At 62.7% G+C, this 21374-nt stretch overlaps 1 protein-coding gene and 1 long non-coding RNA gene across 3 annotated transcripts; one reads left to right on the forward strand and one right to left on the reverse strand.

Annotated features, from left to right (window-relative positions):
- Window positions 1–4357: 4357 nt before the first annotated feature.
- Window positions 4358–18110, reverse strand: SSTR5 (somatostatin receptor 5). 2 transcript variants are annotated; one of them, NM_001434928.1, is made up of 2 exons: window positions 17792–18110; window positions 4358–6077 (listed from the first exon to the last, which is right to left on the reverse strand). In NM_001434928.1, the coding sequence occupies exon 2, from the start codon at window positions 6010–6012 to the stop codon at window positions 4897–4899; it is 1116 nt and encodes a 371-aa protein (NP_001421857.1). In that variant the 5' UTR covers window positions 6013–6077; window positions 17792–18110; the 3' UTR covers window positions 4358–4896. The 2 variants fall into 2 exon arrangements, with proteins under 2 accessions (NP_001421857.1, XP_084871955.1); XM_085015829.1 differs by lacking the exon at window positions 17792–18110 and adding an exon at window positions 10718–11059.
- LOC146404610 (uncharacterized) lies at window positions 10433–20506 on the forward strand. Its single transcript, XR_014841078.1, has 3 exons — window positions 10433–10656; window positions 16001–17877; window positions 19861–20506. It is a non-coding gene; the product is annotated as an uncharacterized LOC146404610 (long non-coding RNA).
- The last annotated feature ends 868 nt before the right edge of the window (window positions 20507–21374 follow it).

The following is a 21374-nucleotide window of genomic DNA, read 5'->3' on the forward strand; positions in this document are numbered from 1 at the left end:
CATTGTGTGGCTGTGGTGTAGGCCAGCAGCTGTAGCTCTGATTAGACCTCAAGCCTGGGAACCTGCATATGCCACAGATGCTGTCCTAAAAAGCACAAAAAAAAAAAAAAAAGAAAAAGAAAGAAAAGGAATAAAGGCGCCCGAACGGAAGTGGGGCTTTGCGCAGGACTGGAAAGGCCTGGGCTCCCTCTGTCCTCCTGGCTCCGGGACTCCCCTCCCACCCTGACTGGGACGCAGACCCCCTGTGTGTTGCAGGCCAGCCTGCAGCCCCTGCCCAGCAGCTCCGGACAAAGCCCCTGCTCTTTCCAGCCCCCCGCGGCCTTCGCTCCCTCACCTGAGCTCTGCTTGGCCTGGGGGCCCAGAGGGTGCAGGGCCGAGGGCAGACCTGGTGGCTGCTCGCCTCCCTCTCGTCTCGCTCTGGACGTGGTGCCTGGACCGGGAGGCACTGGGGCAGCTTGGCTGAGGCTCCCAGGACAGGCCCTGCTCCCGGCCACGGCCCGAGGGGAGCAGCGTGGGTCAGGCCGGAGGGCATCTAATAAATGCTCCGGAGCCCTGAGGAGGCACCAGGCGAGAGCCTCGGGGCCCTGGGGGACCCACCAGGGGATACCGCAGAGGGCCTGGACTGGCACCAGTGCCTCCACCCCCCACCCCCACTCACCCCTCGCTGCCCCAGGTGTATTTTAAAACAGCGGCTGAGAACAGGGGGGCGACCCCAGCCCTGGGGAGCCACAGGGGATGCGGTCCTGTCAGGACAGCAGCCTTGGGCACCCACTGCCTCGGGGGGAACCAGGACGTGCCTGCCCTGGGGAAAGAAAGCAGGAAAGGACTAGAACATGGGGCCCGTTTACCTGTTTAGTGGAATTTCAACAATACGTCCATTTTGAAAACGTGGGTGAAATTCATTGACCCTAAAATCAATCATTTGAAAGTGAACCATTCAGCAACATTTAGTTCCTTCACAGCGTCGTGTAGCCACCTCTGCTATCGGGTTCCAGAACGTTCTCATCGCCTCACTCCCCACCCCTCCACCAGTCCTGCGGACCAGCGGCCCACTTCTATCTGTGGATCTGCTGCTTCTGCACACTTGGCATAACTGGAATCAGACGCTCTGTGGCCTCTCGTGTCCATCCATGTCGTGGGCCGTGCCAGGGTGAGCATCTGTGACCAAACCCCCTTTTCATCCCTTCTCTCCTCTCCTCTTTCCTGGCCACACCCACGGCCTGTGGCGGTCCAGGCCGGGGGATCGAATCAGAGCCACACGAAGACATCTCCGACCCCTAACCCACTGTGCCGGGCCAGGGAGCGAACCTGCATCTCCGTGGCGCCCAGAGTCGCTGCAGCTGGGTTCCTGACCCACTGCGCCACAGCAGCAACTCCAAAGCCTGTTCTCTAACTTTGCAAAATCGTGCTGACGGGAGTCTGGAGGGACACAGGAGCAGGCACCAGCTCAGTTCCGAATGGAAACCTGCTCCATGGGACATGAACACCGAGTTTGAAGCTAAGGTCTGATTTTTTTTTTTTTTTTTTTTTTGGCCGGGGGCCACAGCTGCGGCATTTGGAAGTTCCAGGCTAGGGGTTGAATCAGAGCTGCAGTCACCGGCCTACACCACAGCCACAGCCATGCCAGATCCGAGCTGCGTCTGCCACCTACACCACAGCTCACGGCAACGCCGGATCCTTAACCCATTGAGCGAGGCCAGGGATAAAAAGCCACATCCTCATGGATAATAGTTGGTTCTTAACCTGCTGAGCCACAACGGAAACTCCCCGAAGCTAAGGTCTGAATGCAGTGGCCAGCAGGCAGACCACAGGAACCCCCAGAGGCTGGTCACCCAGAGGACGAGAGCCCACGGTACCAGCTAGGCTGGGAAAAGGGGGCATTTGCATTGAAGGGTCCCCTGATGGGCTCAAGCAGATTTCAGTGCAGGAAAAAGCTGTCGGCAATACAACCATTAAACACACGTGCAGCGCACACACCGCACGGCAGCACTGCCCACAGCAGCAGGTAGAAAGCACCCGAGTTATCTGCCAAACAGATAAACGGAGTTGCAGTCACTCTGATACGGACTACGCCATGGAAAAACCCTGAGGACAGCACGCCACGTGGAGTAATAAGCCAGACACAAAAGGACAATCCAGCACCACGAATGTGCTTAACACCGCTGAGCGCCCACCTTAGACAGTTATGACGGCTCTTGGAGTTCCCTGGTGGCCTAATGGTTAAGGATCTGGCGTTGCCACTGCTGCGGTCCAGGGTCACTGCTGTGGCTCGGGTTCAATCCCTGGCCCAGGAACTGCCGCGTGCCACTAAAAAAAAACAAAAAGTAGATGAATTTCCCAAGCAGAAGAGTGACAGATTCGACTTTGTGAAAATAGGAAATACTGCTCCCTATCAGCCCTGAAGCCAAAATGCCTGGCACAGTGAAGTGCTCCTACCTTGGGCACAGCAAAGGCAGGGCATCCTTAGAAGGCAGCTGGAAGAAGAAATCCCGAGACGACAGGAGATCTGTCCGTGCGGGATGGCAGGAGACACCAGGTGGCTGTGGGCCCGGTGGCTGCTCCCGCACCACCGAGGGCGCCAGCTCACCGCCAGTGTGTGTGTCTCTCAGGGCACCCGTGGGCAGGCATGTGGGCCCCTGCAGTGTGGCTCCAGGGGACACACAGACAGACCCACTGTCCAGAGGGCTGGGGAGGCTGCAGCCAGGTGGCAGGAGGAGGAGAGAGGCCAGGCAGGGTCCCCTCCTTCTGTGCCAGCAGCCCCGGGCTCCCGCCTAGCCCCAGGAATCCCTCGGCACAGCCTCAGATGGGTGCCCGGCAAAGACCCTGTTTTCAGCACCAGTTTCCTGACACCCCAGCGGGCGTCCCAGCTCTCAGCCCCCGGTTCTCGTGCAGCTCTTCTGGGGTCTGCCCTTGCTTTATCCCCCTCCCACCCCAGGACACCCGCAACAGTGGCCTTTCCTGACCCCTCCTGGGGCCCCACCCAGGGCACCCCTCGTTGGCTCAGGCCCCACGTGGGCCAGCCTCAGTTTCCCTCCTCAGGAGGCTGCGACACCTGCTGCCCTTCCCCCCTGCACCCCACCCAGCCCGGCAGACCACCCCTCATCCCCACCCATCCCAGAGGTAGCTTCACCCTGCCCGGCAGGCCGGATTTCCTGAGCAAGGTCACTCTGGGAGCTGCTGGAGCCCAGAGGCCAATAAAACCCATCCATGCAGAGAGATAGCCAATAAAACAGGTCAGCCCCGAGGGTGAGTGCTCTGTGGGCCCCCCCCACTATTCAGGGCCTGCAGAATGTTGTTCCTCTGTGGCCCCCGCAGCTGTCGCCAGCCTGTGCTGGGTGCAGAGGGCAGTGGCCAGGCCAGGCTGCGCCCCGGGTCCACCGTCCCGCGCCCACGGCTCCCGGACACTCCTGACCCTGTTTCCCAGCAGGACCCTCACTTCCTCCCACTTTGTGTCCCACCCCCGCCCAGGGCTTTGGGGACCGTCTACACAGGTCCCCAGTTCCCACCCAGACCAGGGTCTACGGGCTGCCTGGAACCTCCGGAAACATCCACCAGCCCCTCTGCCTGCTGGGTGCACCTGGCCCCAGACGCACACACTCACACAGGCACACTCACACGTTCCCACGCACGTGCACCCAGGCTCACACACACACACACGCTCTCACACCCTCGCAGGCAGGCCTGGTCAGGGCGCTGCTGGCGCCTGCCATCCACACACGGGCGCTTTCGGCTGGCACCACCCGGGGAGGGAGCTCGCCATTTCAAATCAATTGGGAGAAATTGACCTGGGCAGATATTTCCGAGCCATCTGCTCACTCCCCAAAGTCACTCTGAGCAGATGCACTTTGCATCCGAACCCAGGAGTGGCCTGACTGTGTGGTGGGAGTGGCTGGTTGGATGGGCCTCAGCTTTTCCCAGGGCGCCCACTGCTCCCTGGGATGCTGATCCCCAGGGCCAGGAAGGGGTAGGCTTGGTCACCAGCCCCCGGGGACTCCGACACCAGGCTTGGTGGCCCCCACCCCCCAGACCGGAGCCCAGGAGTGGTGGAGACTCAGCCGGGGGCATCGGGGTTCCTACGTGCCCAGGAGGGGGGCACGGACCTCAAAGAGTCACCCACTCCCTGCACCCACTGACCAGGGAAGGACCAGACGCCCCTGTATCCTCCAGGGCCCAACCATGTCCCACCTCCTGGGCAGCCCCAGTGCCGCGGCTCCCTTCAGCCGGCTGTGCTCACTCCCCCGCACTGCCATCCTCGGTCCCGCCGCGCCTTTGCCTGCCCCCATGCCGGCGTGTGCGATCCACTCGCCCTGATTTTCACCGGCTTCGATCCGCTCCGGGGACAATATTTGCTCTGGGAGAGAGTCAGACATTTATTCTCTCGTTTATTCAGGGAGTGGCTGTCAAACACAAGCGCCCTCATTACGCGACCTCGTTTCCAGGCTCGGGCTCTGTCCAGGGTCGGGGCCGGGGACCAGGCAGGGGGAGCGGCCTTCCCCCTGCCTGCGCCCTGCCCCCTCATGGGGTCGGCACCCCGGAAGCCCGAGTGGGGGCAGCCCCGGAGGCAGGGCCCTCTCGGATGGGCGGGGGCCCTGCGGGCGAGCGACCCCCACTCCCTGGTCCTTCTCCTCCCGGCCTCACAGAGGAGCCCGGGCACCTGGGACCCCACAGGCCTCTCCCAGCGAGGCTGGCAGGAGCCTCGCCAGGGCCTGTCCAGGCCTGGGGCGGGGGCGGGAGGAGCTGGCGATGGGTGGGTGGGGGGCTGGATAGGCCGCATTTGCACACATCCCCGAGCCTCTCGCCAGCCAGCCCTCGGCTGGGGCTGTCTGGCCGCTTCTCCGTGGCGGCTCCAGGCCCCACTCCCCCGGGGCTGCGCACGGCCCCTCGAGGGCCGCGGCCTCACAGCCTGCTGGTCTGCATGAGCCCGTTGGCCTCGTGGCTGCGCAGGGCCACCGGCGCCTCCGGCGGCCGGCCGCTCTGGCCCGCTCGCGGCTTCGTGGCGTTGGCGTCCTCCACGCCGGAGCCCTTGCGGAGGCACAGAACCTTCCGGAAGCTCTGGCGGAAGTTGTCGGAGAGGAAGCCGTAGAGCAGCGGGTTGGCGCAGCTGTTGGCGTAGGACAGCACGACCACGAAGAAGTAGGCGCCAGCGGAGGCGGGCTCCTCCGGCAGCACGAAGGCCAGGTTGACGAGGTTGGCGATGAAGAAGGGCAGCCAGCAGCCCACGAACACCAGCACCACCACCACCACCATGCGGGTCACCTTGCGCTCCGAGCGGCGCCGCGTGGAGCCCACGCGCACGCCCGACGCCTTCAGCTTGACCACGATGAGCAGGTAGCAGAGGCAGATGACCAGCAGCGGCCCAAAGAAGCCCAGCACCGACGTGTAGATGATGAACACGGCGCCCCACAGCCCCACGGGCTCGGGCCAGCTGAGGTTGCAGGTGTTCCAGCCCTCCTGGACGTCGGCGAACACCACCAGCGGCAGCGACATGACCAGCGAGAAGGCCCAGACAGCGGCGCTGGCCAGCCTGGCCACCCGGGGCCGGCGCCAGCGGGCAGAGCGAAGGGGGTGCACCACGGCCAGGTAGCGGTCCACGCTCATGACCGTGAGGCAGAAGATGCTGGTGAACTGGTTGATGCCGTCCAGCGTCATGACCAGGCGGCACAGCACGGGGCCGAAGGGCCAGTAGGAGAGGGCGTTCTGCGTGGCCACGAAGGGCAGGCCCAGCATGAGCAGCACGTCGGCCACGGCCAGGTTGAGGATGTAGATATTGGTGACCGTCTTCATCTTGGCGTGGCGCAGCACCACGTAGATGACCAGCGCGTTGCCGCCCAGCCCCAGCGCGCACACCAGCAGGTAGAGCACGGGCACCGCCACCGCCCGGGCGCCTGGCGAGGGCACCGGCTCTGCCAGTGTCCCGTTCTCCCCGCCGCCGCCGCCACCGCCGCCACGGCTGGTGGCTGCCCAGGAGGTGTTCCAGCTGGTTGGCGGGGTGGCTGGGAACAGAGGCTCCATCACGGCTGTCGCGGGCAGGGCAGGGCAGGGCAGGGCAGGGCGAGCGGGCGCACCAGGCGCGGCCACTGCAAGAGAGTGAAGGACACGGAGCGACTGACCGGGAGGGCGTCTCCCCCGTGCCCGCCCCCTTGCCCGGAGGCGCAGGGTTACCCCGCGGCGGCAGGGAAACACATTACTCATGTTCAGCTGGGCCGGGAGTCACATTAAGCAAATTGTTTGGAAAACAAGCCCGGAGAGGAAGGAGCAGCGGGACAGCAGCCGTCCGAGCAACGGGCAGGTGGCCCCGGGAGCCCAGGTGATGTCTGCGGTAACCTCCGTGGCTCCCAGAGACCCGCCAGCCCCACACCCCCTCCCCCCGCGACGCCCCTCCTGGCTCAGCCCCAGCACCCTCCAGTCTCGCTAAGCCTTCTGGTCCTGGAGAGGGACACCGACGCCCCCAACTTGCACTTAAGGGACAAGGACAGTGGGAGTCCCCTCTCCGGGGGCCACGGGACGGGTGGGGAGGGACGGAGGCGTAATAAGGGGATCCAGACCTTGGCCAGGCACCATGCCAGCCAGAAAGAAGTACGGCGACACCTCCTGGGCCCACTCTTCTGTGGGACCCCAAGGCCAGACTCTGGGGGGCATCCTGGAACCCTCAGGAGGGGGCTGGGCCTTCCACATGGCTGAAAAGCCAGACTCAGGCTGCGGGAGCCCTGCCAGCGTCCACCTGGCTCTCAGGAACACAGGCCTGGTGAGTGGTGCCCATGCCAGCCCAGCAGAGTCCTGGCTGCGGCCGAGAGGAGCTAGTTTTCCTGCCCCCCCACAGTGCCTCCCCCAGCACAGGTGTCGTGGAACAAGGAGGTGACCGGGGATGTGGTTGATGAGGGCACGGGTTCTGGGCCCGGCAGGGGAGGACCCCAACACACCGTGAACACACTGCAGGCACAGACGAAGGACAGCCTGAGCCACAGCCGGTGGGGGGGTTTGCACGTGGGGGGCACTGGGCCAGGGGGTGCGAAAGGTCCATCTGGGGAAGGGGGGCGGAGGGAAAGACCCCAGGGCGAGGGGGTTTTGTAGAGGAGGAGCCCCGCAAAGACGGGGAAGCCGCGTCTACAGTGCAAGGTGATGGGCACACGTGTCTCCATGAGTGTTTCAGGTTTCTTTGTACTTTTCTATAGGTTGAAATATTCACAAGAGTGAAGATGCTGCGGAGGAAACCAAGGCCTCGATGGCTGAGAAGGAGAGGAGAGGAAGGACGGCGGGGCTGACACCCGGTGGGGCTGGGGGCCAGACAAGAGCCAGGGCCGGCTGGAAAAGGCCATGGCGACCGGCCAGGGCCCGCTGATCCCCAGCGCCCCAGTCACCTCAGCTCAGAGGGACCCCCAGCAGCTACCAGGCCTGAATGGGGGGGGACCCCAGAGTTGGGGGGGGCAACTGAAATCTGGTAGATGGGGGAGGGGCCAGGGTAAAGCACACGATGATGACAACAGCGAGGAAGGGTCTGCTCCCGCTGGGCGGCCTGCCTGGGCAGGGACTGATGCTGGGGAACAGGACCCAGAGAATCAGGGAGAAGGGGGGTTGGTGGACCCATTTCAGGTGAAGTAAAAGTCAGGGACTGAACGGGTGGGCTTGAGATAGGCTTGCAAATGTTTATGGTTCTCAGTAGGTACGGGCAAAGTACTATGAAAGGAATTTGGCTTCTAAGAAATAAAGCGAACAAGCGTCTCATTTTGAAAATTACAACTCCTGGGTGTGAAAAATCATTATTTGGACAAAAAAAAAAAAGAAAACACCCCACCTCCACAAAAGTCAGGATCAATTCCTGTCTGGATACGGCTGAAGAGAGAATCGGGGAATTGGAAGAGGGGCTGAGAGACTCCTTCGGAGCAGGTGCAGAGGTGGGGGCCCGCGGCACCCACAGACCTGACCCCAGAAGGGAACCCTTGTCTGGAGAAGGATCAGAAAAGAAACAAAAAACAAAACGACACCCCCCCCAAAAAAAAACCCCCAACAAAACCAGCATCAGAATTATCGTACAGAGCATGGGGGATGGGAAAACCCTAAAAGAGTGAGGGCGCTGAGGCCGGATGGGAACCTGGAGCGCAGTGGGTTAGGACAACAGGCCCTGTCAGATGGGCCCCTTCAGCTGCACCCTGGGCACTCAGGAAGCGGGGTGTTGGGGGGGCAGGGGCGAGGGGGGGCTGGCTCCCAGCAAGGAGGAGCACCTCCCCAGACCCCGGGATAGGAAGCCTGCAGCCTTGCTCTGATGGGCGGGGTCGGCCTGCTGATCTCTGTTCCCCCGGCTGGCACCGGGGCCCCCAGCTCACGTTTTAAAACAGAAATTAAATGCAAGATGACGTGTAAAGTTCCCTGGAGTTGCTAAGAAGGAACAAAGTCTAGAAGGACGGGGGTCTGGAGAAGCTGGGTGGGTTGTCAGCGTGGAGCTGGAGAGTCCTGGGGGCTCCGCCCTCCCCCCAAATACCCAAGGAGGGCTTTTCGGGGTGGGGTGCGGAAGGGGCATGGACGGGCCTGAGGGAGAGGTTGAATCAGACGAGCACCTTGTCTCCCGCAAGCTGCCGGGTGCCCCCGCCACCCAGACCCCAGAGGGGGCCAAGCAGACTGCCAGCCCCCGTCCCCCCCAAACACGCAACTCCTGAGCTCAACCTCAAAGCAGCAAAGAACAAAATCAGGTGGACACTGCCACGCTTGCCTCTTGGACCATAATTCTGCATGAGCCTTTGCCCAGAGGACACAGAAATCACACCCTCAGGGACACTTGCCTCTCAAGCCCTTTCCTCTGCAGGTAAAGGGGCGGGGGGGTCCTGGAGAATGACCACAGGCCAGTGCTGGGGCTTTCTGACCCAGAGCCCCCCACTGGGAATGGACCACTGCTGGGGTGCGGAGAACGGAACCCAGTCCCCCTCCTCCCCAGACACACACAGTCGAGCAGACTTGGGTAAGTCATTGCCACTTCTCTGAGCCCTGGTTCCTGCTAAGAGGCACCTCCTACAGTCACCAAGCAGAGAAATGGCTTGCAAGACGCTGCTGCAACACCCAACACCCAGTGGGCACTGAATAGCTGCTCCTACCCACCAGCCCCAAACAACCCAGCATCTCCTCCTGGGCTCTTCCAGGAGGGGCCTCAGTGTTCAGGCGCTCCCTGCCCCAGGGTGGCGGGGAGGACCAGCACTGTGCCACCCCTTCCAGCCTAGCCCTCTGTGAGGTCCGCAGGAGGGAGCCTGCCCCTCCACCCAGGGGCAGCTGTGGAAGCCACTATCCTGGTGCTCCTGAGACCCATGCCTCCCTGGGCAGGGGGCGCTGATGGCATGGCTAAAAGGACAGGCCCCAGCACCATCTGAGAGCCCCCATCCAGGCCTGCCGCCCGTCCTGGCTCATGACAAGGCGCTCCCAAACCTGCTCCATCTGTCCATAAGGCAGCCTCCGTCTGGGCGTGTCCCTTCCCTAGGAGGGGGAGACCAAGCTGGGTGTGGGGCTCAGTGCGGCAATGGGGAGACAGGCCAGCAGAGCCCCCTCCGCAGGGTCTCAGTGGGTCTGCCCACCCTGTAGGACGTGTCCGGGGCCACGCTCTGCCCAGCACACTTTCTCAGACCTCCAGTCTCTAGTTTCGTGGGAACCAATGGAGAGCTACTGTCACTGGTGCCATCAACTGTCTCTGCCTGGGAGCCTCCCTTCCCCCTCTCCCCCAGAGGAGTGGCCGCTGTCCCCGGGAACCTGTCCTCTTCAGAAGAGGCTCCATAGCAGGACTGCCTCAAACTTTGAGCAGCAGGGGCTCCCCATCCCCGCCCTCTTCCTGACCCCAGGCTGGTGGGAGGATGGGGCAGTGGGCCAGGCGGGTGGCCAGGTGAGTGCCCCGCTTGAGCCCTGGGTGGGGCAATGGCATGGAGGTGAACTCCCAGGCTGTGTGCTCCCTTCTGGGGAGGGGGCAGGTGGGCTCCAGAGCACAGGAGCCAAGCTGTGAGAAAGTGGGGCTCCATTCCCAGTTGTCAGGGCAGCACCCTCTCTCCTTCTCAGTCCAGGGTGAAGCACCCCGGATCCCCAGGACCAGGCACCCTGTGGCGGTAGGCAGGGCCCTGCAGGGGCCGCTCTGCTGGCAGTCTTCCCACAGCTCCCCTGCCACCTCTTCCCTCCCGCCCAAGGGCAGACCCACCCGCCCAGCGCGCCCACGAGACTCAGCGCCCTCGCGATCTGCTTTTTCCGCACCCACCCCAGCCATAGCCTCCCAGCGAACCCTCCGGACTGCGCCACCCAGCCCCGCCACCCCCCGGGCAAGCCTCGCAGCGGCGCCCATAGCGGGGAGGTCCACCCGGAGAGGTGCGGTGGGCCGAGCGGGTCGACCCCAGCTCCCTGAGGCTCTGCCCCGACTCTGGCGCTCCGGGTTCAGAGGGCGGAGGATGGCGAGGCTGGGGGAACATGGGAGTGGGAGGGAGTGGCGCGGGTGAGACTGGGAGGCAGGTGGAAAGGGAAGGGAGAGACCCAGGGCAGCGGCAGGCGAACTTCAAGGGTGCCCTGGGGGCATGCGGGGGACAGGGCGGCCGCAGGTGGGGGACGCGCGCGGCGGCACCCAAGGCCAAGGCGGCGCAGGGCTGCGTGCAGCGTGGTGAGACCCGCGGAGAGGATAACGGAGATGCGAGCGGGACCCAGGTGACAGCAGAGGGAAGGGGCGCGGGAGGGGAGGCAGGGAACAGGGACGCACGGCACTCACCGGGGCGGGGCAGTGCCCTCAGGCCCTGGGGAGCCGAGTGCCCTTGCGGCGCTAGCTGGAGACTCAGGGCTCCGATCTGGGGCTCCGGCGGGGGCGGGGAGGCGGGGCCGAGCAGGCTTCGGAGGGAGGGAGGGAGGGCGCGGGGCGGGGCGCAGGCGGGGCGGGCACTCGGCTCCCGCGGGCCCCACTCTGGGTCTGCCTGTGGCTGGTTTTTCCCTGGCGTCCGGGCACGGTCTCCCGCAGCCCTTGCCAGCATGACAGCAGCGCCCCTACTTCACTCTCTTGTGTCGGCTCTGGCAGCAGACCTGAGCTTGGGGGACCCTGCCCGGAGAAGGGGCTGGAGGGGACCCAAGTCTGAGGCCGGGTCTTCACAGGGGTGAGGGCTGGAGGCTGATGTCTCCAGTGAAGTGGGGTGGTGGGGAGGCATGGGAGGCAGGACGACGCGGAGGGGCAGCAGGTGGCCACGGCTGGCTGGGGGGTTCGCTCTGTGGGGTCTCAGCAAGCATCAGAGTCACCGGAACAGAGGTATCTAACACAGGTATAGGGCTCCCAGGCCCAGGGACCCGTCTCCACAGGTGGGCAGGCCTGAGAATCTGCATTTCTGCCAAGTTTCCAGGGGCTGCTGCTGCTTCAGGGGCTCCACCTGGACAGCTGCTGATTTGAACCCGTGGTGTTGAGTGCCCATGTGCCATCAGGCAGGGAGAGCTGGGTGAGTGGGTGGACATCCCTCGCCAGGACGCAGCCCAGGTGCCCCGCCCCTGCCCCCATCTGGGGGAGCGTGGCCACTGGCTGAACGAAATGAGGGGCCCCAAGTGATGGCTTGACCTCCCAGATGCCAGGACCCTCGCCTCGGGGGATGCGGGCGCCCACAGGCTGCATGTGGACAGGTCCCACTGACCCTGCACATGGACGTACGGGCAGGTCCCTCAGTGGGGCCGGGTGCCTGGCAGCTGCCAGCCTGGCCTGCAGACAGAGGCCGGCCGCACACAAGGAGGCCGCCGTCTCTCTCGATGTCCTGCCAGGAAGAGGGGCCACCGCCGGGCAGCCGGCGCTGAGGCCCAGATGTCCCAGGGGGCTGGTGCAGGAGGCCTTCTGGGCTCGGTGGACGGGACAAGGTGGCGAGCCAGGGCGAGGCTGTGTGTCCCACTGGGCTGGCCAGCTGGGACATGTGGCCCGTCACACACTCAGCAGATTCACATACCCCTCTGGGTGCCTTTGGGGGGACATGCAGTATTCCCAGTGTCCCCGGGGGCCACAGCTGCCCTGGGAGACACAGCTGCCGCTGCAGACAAAACTGGCAAGGCCACATTCTGTGAGCTCCGAAACTGGCAGGGAGAGGGTGACAGACCACAGACCAGTTAGCAGAGCCCCTCCAAGGAGGGGCCTGACCCCAGCATGAGGCCCCAGCGGAGGCGGCGCCTGAGGCAGAAGGAACGGCAGAGACCCAGGCTCTGTGGTGGGAATGAACTTGGTGTGACCTGACCCTGAGGCTGACTGGGGGAGGGCACGGTGGGGACACTGAGTTTGTATCCTGGGAGTGCATGCGGATCACGGTGGCCTGGATGGTCAGCTCTGTTCTCCACGTGCGGAGCTCAGGGTGTCTCTGGTCAGAGCCTGGGGAGGGCTAAGGCAGTGCCCTGGGTCAGGTCGCATCCCCGTGGTGCCCCCCCCAACCCTGTGAGTGGGGTCTGTGACCTCTGGCCCCTCATGGAGGTCATCTGGCCCCAGGCGGGGTCTGTCCCTGGAATGTTTTCCCCGGGGGAGCCTCGGCCGGGGAAGCTCCTTTGCCCCAGGAGGCTGATCCCCCAGGGGGTCCTGGCCACCAGGAGACAGCAGCCAGGATCAACGTCCCAGCTCCGTTATCCTGGGGAGCAGTTCCAGGAGGCAGCCTGCCCTGGTGGGCTGAATCCGCTCTGTACACACACCCTGTCTGGTATCCTGTGCCCTGTTTCCTGGGGTCAGCCCTGGATCTGCCCCTGGGGCACCCTCAGGGGGGAGGGGAGCAGTAAGCCAGCATGCGTGCCTGAGCCAGGTGGCTCTCACCCAGATGGATGGCCCATCTCCCACTCATCCCCTCAGGTCTCAGGCCCCTCCCAGCAGCTGGTCCCCTCCGTCCACCTGCTCGTACTCCCCTCAGTACAGCCTTGCCCCTGCTCGCAGCCTGATCTCTGGCCTGGATCAGGCTTCTGTGCTCAGAGCCTGAGGGTGGCCAGCCTGTGTCTGGGACACCCACGGCCTGGCCAGGCATGTGATGCTGGCTGCAATTTGGAGCGCCACCTGGCCCGTGCCCTGGGCCCCCAGGGCTGCAGGCACAGAGCAGCCTGGAGCCTCCTACCCACCTCAGCTGCGCCCGCCCACCCCTCACACCTGGATCCCTCGGAACCTCCCAGAGGAGAGCCAGGTGCTGGGGGGCCGGGATGCTGGGCCCCCCACGTGGGCCTTTTGCCTCTCTCCCTTCTGGAGAGACCTGGGCCCCATCCAGCCCACACGCAGCAGCTTCTCCAGGCAGATCCTCTGAGAACCCCGTGTGGCCTCCAAACTGTTCCCTGTCCACCCAGCTGCTGGGCCCCTCGCCCCCCCCTTCTCCGCTGTCCTCAGGGTTCATGCTTAGGGGTGGGCTCTGCTGGCCCAGCTCCTGCCAGTCAGACCCAGAGGCCCCATCACGCTCCTCGATCCCACCGTCCTGGGTGCAGGGTCGCATGTGGAGGTTGGTGCCCCGCGTACAGCAAGGATGTGACCCTCTGGGCGGGCAGGTGCTTGATCAGTTACAGCCCAGCATCAGGCTGGGATGCCCCCGATACCTTAACACCTGGGGGGGCTTGCCGAGACTGCCTTCCCCTCCCCTTTGCCCCTGGCTCCTGGCAGATGTCCCCCAACCTCTGAGCCCCAGTCCTGAATGCCAGGAGGATTAACTGGGGTGAAGCCTGGGGATGTTCTACAGAGGTCACGCCAGCACCAGCAAGGAGGGCGAGGATTAGCGGCAGCCGGGAGCCATGGCAACGGGTCAGTGCCCAAGGGGGGCCTCCCCAAGGGTGACCCCCGGACCCTCCCATGGGGACCCACCCTGGATGTAGCCTTGGCCTGCGATCCCCTTTCCAGAGGCTGAGGCCAGGGGCTGTGGGACACAACGTCCCCCCCCCCGATCACTCTGCCTCACCCGGGCTCAGGCGCCAGGACTGCAGCTCCATGATTATTGCAAAGCAACAGTGGCTGACTCCAGTTCACCCGGAGTCACCCCGCGCCGGGGCGGGCCCCAGGGCTGTGAGGCACCCTCTGTCCTCTGGCCGAGCTGGCCCTCCCCCTGCTCCACGGATGGCCCATGCCGCCTCCTGCATCCCCCGGCCTCCCTTTCCCACCTACCAGCTCCGATGCCCTCTCCTCCAGGAAGCCCCCTGGCTGCCTCACCCTGGTTGTTTGTTCCTCGGCCACAAGCAATGCCCACCACATCCCCTTGGCAACATCCGCCCTGGTTGCAGAAGGTGTGAACGTTGGTGAGCGAGTGACTACCACCCACCAGCCTGCAGATACCACTATGGTCTAGGGAAGGCACGAGGCCTCGGGGCGGGGGCACAGAGCCCCTGGGAGCCTGGGGGCGGCTGGGCTGAACCCTCTGGCTGTGGTCTCAGGCTTCAGTGGCTGCCCATCCCTCAGGATGGGAGGTGGGGTGTGGCGGGGTGTCACCCCAGGGCTTAGAGGCCTCATGCCGTGCTGGGCACCGTGGAGGCGCAGGGAACGTGGGGACCAGGGACCCAGTCCCTGGTAAAGGGGAGGCAGGAGGAGGAATGGGGGTGGACTGCATGCCAGGAGACTGGGCATCCACACTAGTGAGAAAACCCGCACCCCAGGATAGCGGGCACCCCCGGCTCTACCCCGTCCAAGGCTCTTGGCTCACCTACGGGCTGCAGCCCCCAGTGAGGCCGTAGGCCCGCCCTCAGCACTCTGGCTGGCCCAGTTGAGCGAAGGACAGAAACTTGGCAGGGGACTGGCCCTACCCAGGCCTAGCAAAGGGGGTGGCTCCCCCAGGGCAGTAAGTCCAGCGGGTCAAGGTGGCTGAGCACCATGGCTGGTCCCCCTGGAGGGCACCTGCTGCCAGATGAGGAGAAGCTGCCCTGTGGCCAAGGTGCTGCAGTCCCGGCTCTGCATCTGAGGGCGAGAGCAAGGCTGGGCTTGGAGCCCCATGGCTGGACACGCACCTCCAACATAGGGGCTCTGGCAAGGAGAGGCCACCTTGCTAAAGACCCCCCCCCCTGCAAATGAGATGGTCCTCCCTGCCTCCCCACCTCCCAGGGGCTGTGGGCAGGGGCAGGGAAAGCAGCCCAGACCGGTCCACACAGGCTGCCTGCCAATCTCCAGGGCCACCCTGCCCCTGACGCAAAGGGTCCCACTGTGGGCGCTGACTCAGGGGCGGGTGTCAAGGGAGAGAGGAAGGAGGTGCCAGCCTCCAAAACGAGCCGCGTGAAGTGGGGGCTGCTGGTCCCCAAGTACACACAGTGCCGCTGATCAGCGGGGACCCCGAGCGCCGGCCCTGAACCCGGTGCTGTTTTGGGGGCTGGGGCTTTGTGAGCAAATGAGCAAGCACTGAGCTCCTGGTCACAGGGAACACAGGTCGTCACTTTTCCTGAGGTCACCAGAGAAGTTCGCAGATGGGCATTCAACCCTGCCCACTGCCACGGCGTCCCCCGCTGCCTGGCCGAGGGGGTGGATGGCGGTGCCAGGGGTGACCTGAGGTGTGGAGCTCAGGGAGGCGAGGGCAGTGCTGGGACGCCAGAGGGATGACACCCCTGGGGCGGGGGATCTGTGCCCCAGGGGCCCAGAGCAGTGAGGTGGCCAGGCACAGCCCCAGTGCCCCCGCCTCTGTTGGAACCAGGACGTGAGCAGAACACAGGATGAAGGCAGTGGTGGCCTCGTAACAACACAGGACCCTAGGGGGCCTTCCCAGAAAAGACCCCTCCATGTGCTTTTTTTTTTTTTCCCTGCCTTTTCTAGGGCCCATCCTGCAGCATATGGAGGTTCCCAGGCTAGGGGTCGAATCAGAGCCGTAGCCACCGGCCTGCGCCACAGCCATAGCCACGCCAGATCCGAGGCGCATCTGTGACCTACACCTCAGCTCACAGCAACGCTGGATCCTAAACCCATGGAGCGAGGCCAGGGATTGAACATGCATCCTCATGGATGCCAGTCAGGTTCGTTAACCACTGAGCCATGATGGGAACTCCACAAGTGTCCTATCTTAATATATCTCTTTCTTGCCCATCACTTTGTCTCTGAATTCCCTCTGCACAGAGGCATGAAGAACCTGAACCTCAGCGAGTCCAGACACCCGGGAGGAGAAGGACCCTGGGAAGGAGGACCCCAGGAAGGAGGAGGAGCCCGGGAAGAAGGAGCACCACCAGAACCAGTCCTGGGGCCGGTCCATGCCAGCTCTGAGAACAATGCAAGCTTGCTTCCACCCCAATCCTTGTTCCACTCTCCAAACTAAAAAACCACCTCCTAACCCCTTCCAAAGGGGGCGCAGGCTTTAAGGCATTAGCCTGCTGAGACCCCCCATTGCCTGGCAAAGCGATAAATCTATCTTTTCTCCTTTACCCAAAACCAAAACCAACCAACAAAAAATCAGAAAACTATCTGTGAGCTGATCACGTGCCCCACAGCCCCTCCCTCACCCCGCCTTTAAAAACCTTTCCCTGAAAGCCTTGGGGGTGGGGGGCTCAGGTCTTTGAGCGCCAGCCGCCTGGACTCCTGGGCTGGCGCCTGCCGTAAACACTGCCCTCTCCTTCCTCACCACCCGGGGTCAGATGAGCGGCTTTGCTGTGGGCGGCCGGGCAGACCCAGGATTGGTCTGATGACATCCTGAGAACACACGCAGGCAGGGACCCTCTCCTGTCCTTGCTCTCGGTGGCGCAGGGCCGGGGGTGGGGGCACCACTGCCCCTCCTTCTGCCCACCCTCCAAGGGGCAGAGCCAGGAGTAGAACCAGAAGCGCTGCGGGCACTTTGGGCGGCGTTTCTGCAGATCAGGTGACAACAGAACGCAGGCGTGCGGACTCCCCTCGAAGTGGGGCTTGGGCAGCAGGGGGGGCTCCCTGCAGACGGAACCGTCTCAGCCACATCAACACCGACACCACCCAACACAGAGACGAACGGAAAACTCACGTTGAACAATTTAAATTTGAAATCTTTCCTCACTTAGAATATCAGACAACCAAACAAAAACACGAGGACAGGCGTTCCCTTCGTGGCGCAGTGGAGACGAATCTAAAGTAACCACGAGGATACAGGTTCGATCCCTGGCCTCGCTCAGTGGGCTAAGGATCCAGCATTGCCGTGAGCCGTGGTGCAGGTCGCAGACGTGGCTCGGATCCCATGTTGCTGTGGCTGTGGTGCAGGCTGGCGGCTACAGCTCCGATTCCACCCCTAGCCTGGGAACCTCCATATGCAGCAGGTGTGGCCCTAAAAAGACACCAAACAAAAAAAAACCCCCAGGACAAATTGGCAGAGGCTGCAAAAGGAAACCCTTTCCTGTGGTCCCGGATTTGTGCACACCAGCTCTGTGTTCCCGTCCCGAACCTGCCCCACAGACCCTGCAGCCAGTTCAGCTCCTCCAGAGGACACAGTAGGGACGGACCAGGACGGCACGGAAGTGGCCCCCGTAGCCACTGCCCGGGGCCACACAGGCCCTCAGCATACAGAGGGGTGTTTAGTGAGAGCGAGCCTGCAAACCTGCCCCAGCAGACGGGCCAAGGCTGCAGCCCCAGAGCAGGCTGGACCCCACCCTGTCCACGCGTCCCCTGCATCTGCCCTGAAACCCAGCTGACAGACCCCATCCAGGGTGGGCCTGCGCCAGGGGACGCCCGCCCCTGCTCTCAACACCCAGTGACTCTCTGTAAGGTCGTGGCCTTGCCCGGAGCCTGGGTTTGGCTGGAAGGAGATGCCAGGCCGGGAGTGACCACCTCTCCAGGGCAAGACAGCAGCCTCGGACCCTGGAGCTAAGGGGAGGCAGGTCTAGCACATATGATAACCAGAGTGGGCAGAGCTGAAGCGACCCCCCCCCCAGTGCCCCCCACGCCCCGTCCTACCTGCCTGTGCTACTGGCCCGGAGGTGCTGCAATCGAGTGTGACTGAATTCCGATGGCTACGATGCACTCCACCAGCGGATGCCACGGTGACGTGGGGATTGGGGCAGTCATGGGCTGCGGGTTCTGGGTCCAATAAACAGGCGGGATGGACACGCAGCCTGGCCCTTAGGAGGGGTCTCAGGGAAGCTGGGGTCTGGGTGGCTGGAGGGCCAGACAGAGCCGTGGGGACCGGCTCCCATCAACACCTCCATAGCCAGCCCGCCCATGGCCTGGCCACAGCCTGAAACGCAGGAGCAGCCTCTGTGTCTTTGTTCACGGCCACACCCGCAGCCTATGGAAGTTCCCCGCCAGTGATTACATCCAAGCGGCAGCTGTGGAAACCCTGGATCCTTTTTTTGTTTTTTTGTGGGTTTTTTTTTTTTTTTTTTGGCTTTTTAGGGCCGCACCTGAGGCATATGGAGGTTCCCAGGTTCCCAGCAAATCGGAGCTACAGCTGCCACAGCCACGCCGGATCCTTCACCCACTAAGCGAGGCCAGGGATCAAACCTGCAGCCTCATGGTTCCTAATCGGATTCGTTAACCACTGTGCCACAATGAGAACTCCTGGCTTTTCTCTCTTAATACGCTTTTGTGGTTCCTCGGTGTCTTTTTGTGGCTCTGGAGCTCATTTCTTTTTGGTGCTGAATCGTAATCCACTGTGTGGATGATCTGGCTTATTCATCCACCCGCCTGCTGGAGGACCTCCTGGTTGGGCTAAGCCCCCTGCCCTTTTAGAGACAAAATGGGTAGCATTTAAATTCCCTGGAAGTTCCCATTGTGGCTCAGTGGTAAGGACCCAACTAATATCTATGAGGATGAGGGTTCAATCCCGGGCCTTGCTCAGTGGGTTAAAGATCTGGCGTCACCATGAACTGTGGTGTAGGTCGCAGATGCAGCTCGGATCCTGAATTGCTGTGGTGCAGGCCGGCAGCTGCAGCTGATTTGATGCTGGCCTGGGAAATTCTATAAGCTGCAGGTGTGGCCCTAAAAACTAAAAAAATACATTCCCGGAGTTCCCCTTGTGGTACAGTGAAAATGAATCTGGCTAGGAACCATGAGGTTGCCAGTTCGATCCCTGGCCTTGCTCAGTAGGTTAAGGATCTGGCGTGGCCATGAGCTGTGGTATAGACTGCAGATGTGGCTGGGATCCCACATGGCTATGGCTGTGGTGTAGGCCAGCGGCTACAGCTCCGATTCGACCCCTAGCCTGGGAACTTCTATATGCCGCAGGTGCAGCCTTAAAAAGCAAAACAAAACAAAGCAAACAAACAAACAAAAATCCCAAACGGTGCCCACCCGAGCCCAGGTGGTCTGCCCCCATCTCCTGGCACAGGCCTGGCAGGGGGCTGTTTAGTAGCGTCCCTGTGGCAAACTGCTGTCTGGAAGCTGTCCTGGGCCCATCCTACCCTGGCACCTGGCCTGGTATGGAACCGGGCAGACACCAAGGTCCTAGCTAGTGTCAGATGGTTCTCCCCAAAGAATGCTGGTCCCCGAACCCAAGAAAGATGTCCGTCAGCTGCCTTAAAAAAAGAGCAAAAAACAAGGAGTACCCATTGTAGCTCAGAGGAAACAAGTCTGACTAGCATTCATGAGGAGGTGGGTTCGATCCCTGGCCTCGCTCAATGGGCTAAGGATCCAGCGTTGCCGTGAGCTCTGGTGTAGGTCACAGACGTGGCTCGGATCCTGCGTTGCTGTCCCTGTGGTGGAGGCCAGCAGCTATAGCTCTGACTCAACCCCTGGCCTGGGAACCTACATTGGCCACAGGTGCAGCCCTAAAAAATACAAAGGAAAATTAAAAACCCACACAATCAATGCACGTTATATTTATAGTCGCACAGACACCATCACAGCCTAATTGTACGCCATGTCCCTCCCAACCCCCACGTCAGCCGTCTTGGCAGCAGAGCCCTGCCACCTCCTCCTGGAAGCCCCACTCCTTGGAGCTCTGGGGTCATGGTGGGGGTCTCTCCAAAATTCACATCCACCCAGAACCCCAGAATGTGACCTTATTTGAAATATGGTCTCTGCAGATGGAATTAAGCGACAGGTCTTGAGAGGACGTCATTCTGGACAATGAGGGTGTCCTTACAAAAGACAGAAGGAGAGACACAAAGGAGAAGCCACGTGAAGACGGAGGCAGAGATGGGAGTGACGTGGCTGAAGTCCAGGGCCACCCGGAGCCCCTGGAGCCGGAAGAGGCAGGAACGACCCTCCTTGGAACCTCAGAGGGGAGCGTGGCCCTGGCCTTGGACTTGTGGCCCCAGACGGGGAGAACGGACTCCTGTTGCTCTAAGTCACCACGTTTGGGGTCACCTGTCCTGGTGGCCCCAGGTCACTGGACAAGCTCCACTCTTGCAGGTTCTCTGTCCCCTTCTCCCTCATGACCCCCCACCTGGGGCGCCCCTGGTCCCAGGGTAACCCCTGTACCTCCCTGGCCTCTGGTCCCCCGCAGAGACCCTAGCTCCCCCCGGGGGGAGGAAGGGCTGCGACCTCAGATCAGGGAGAGGGGCGCCTTCCCCACTCCCCCCACCCGAGCCCTGCAGGACATCACCTTTGTGCTGCCGCGTGCCGGTGGGTGCCTGGGTCTGTGCCTTCCGAGTTCGCTGGAGTCAATTTCCCACTGGGAGGCGCAGCATCCACCGACTTTCACCTCAATTAAAAAACCCATTTCGCTCACCGGGTGTTCGAATTGCAGTGATTCACCAGCTTACTTCGTTCCATTTCCACTTGAGGGTCTAACGGCATTTGGAGGCAGAAACCTCCGTTAGAGAAAAAACCATTAATAGGTCGGCACGAAAATGAACAGCCTAGCGCCGCCGTCTTAGTGGGATCGCGGGGGGAGGGGACGGGTGCCCCGCCCACCTCATCACAGCATCCAGCCCCCTCCTCAAACACCTCCTGCCGCCCAGTCTAAGCCGGGGGAGGGGGTCTCGCTCAGCCTCTGCTGCTTTCCGAGAACACCTGCCCCGCATCATCAGAACTTGTGGGGTTTTTTTTCAGGAGAAAAGTCCTCCCGTGCGCTGCCCCAACTCACAGGTGCCGTCAGCAAACCCCACCATCCCCGCCACCATCCCCGCCAGGCCTCCCAGTGTGTCCCCCAACACCGGATCCCGCAGCCTGAGTGGGGGTACGGCGGGGCCCTGGCTCTGCCCCCACCAGCGGTGGATCCAGGCCACTGGTCACCTTGGAGGCCTGCTTCCTTGTCTGTGGAAGGGAACAGGAAGGACAATGAAAATGAACCCTACGGGGACGACGTGGGTGAGACGCAGGCATAAGATGCCCGACCCAGCAAGGCCCCCTGATGGGGACCCCCTCCCAGGACCATGCGACCCCCGGCCTCAGTAGGAAATGTTCAATGGGCGGAGGCCCTCCCTGTGCTTCCACGTGGATCCGGGGAGCATCAAATGGACCCTGTGAAAATTGGCTGAAAAGACCAATTAAGGCATTAGGCGAGGACAAATTAGGGGCTCTCAACACAGCCGTGAGGAAATGGGGTGGGGGAGGGACCTGGTCGGAGCTGAAGTGGCGCAGAGAAGGGGGAGGG

This window comes from Sus scrofa, chromosome 3 (genome assembly GCF_054392235.1).
Source record: "Sus scrofa isolate SSC_HxYL_T2T_F1_AM1 chromosome 3, Sscrofa_HxYL_maternal_Yorkshire_Landrace_v2.0, whole genome shotgun sequence".
NCBI lineage: Eukaryota > Metazoa > Chordata > Mammalia > Artiodactyla > Suidae > Sus > Sus scrofa.

Coding starts and splice junctions, on each gene's coding strand:
- SSTR5 (XM_085015829.1), bottom strand. CDS start 10,973: ATGCTGGCAAGGGCTGCGGGAGACCGTGCCCGGACGCCAGGGAAAAAC. Junction 6,078..10,717: donor GAGGGCACTGCCCCGCCCCG/GTGAGTGCCGTG, acceptor ACTCTCTTGCAG/TGGCCGCGCCTGGTGCGCCC.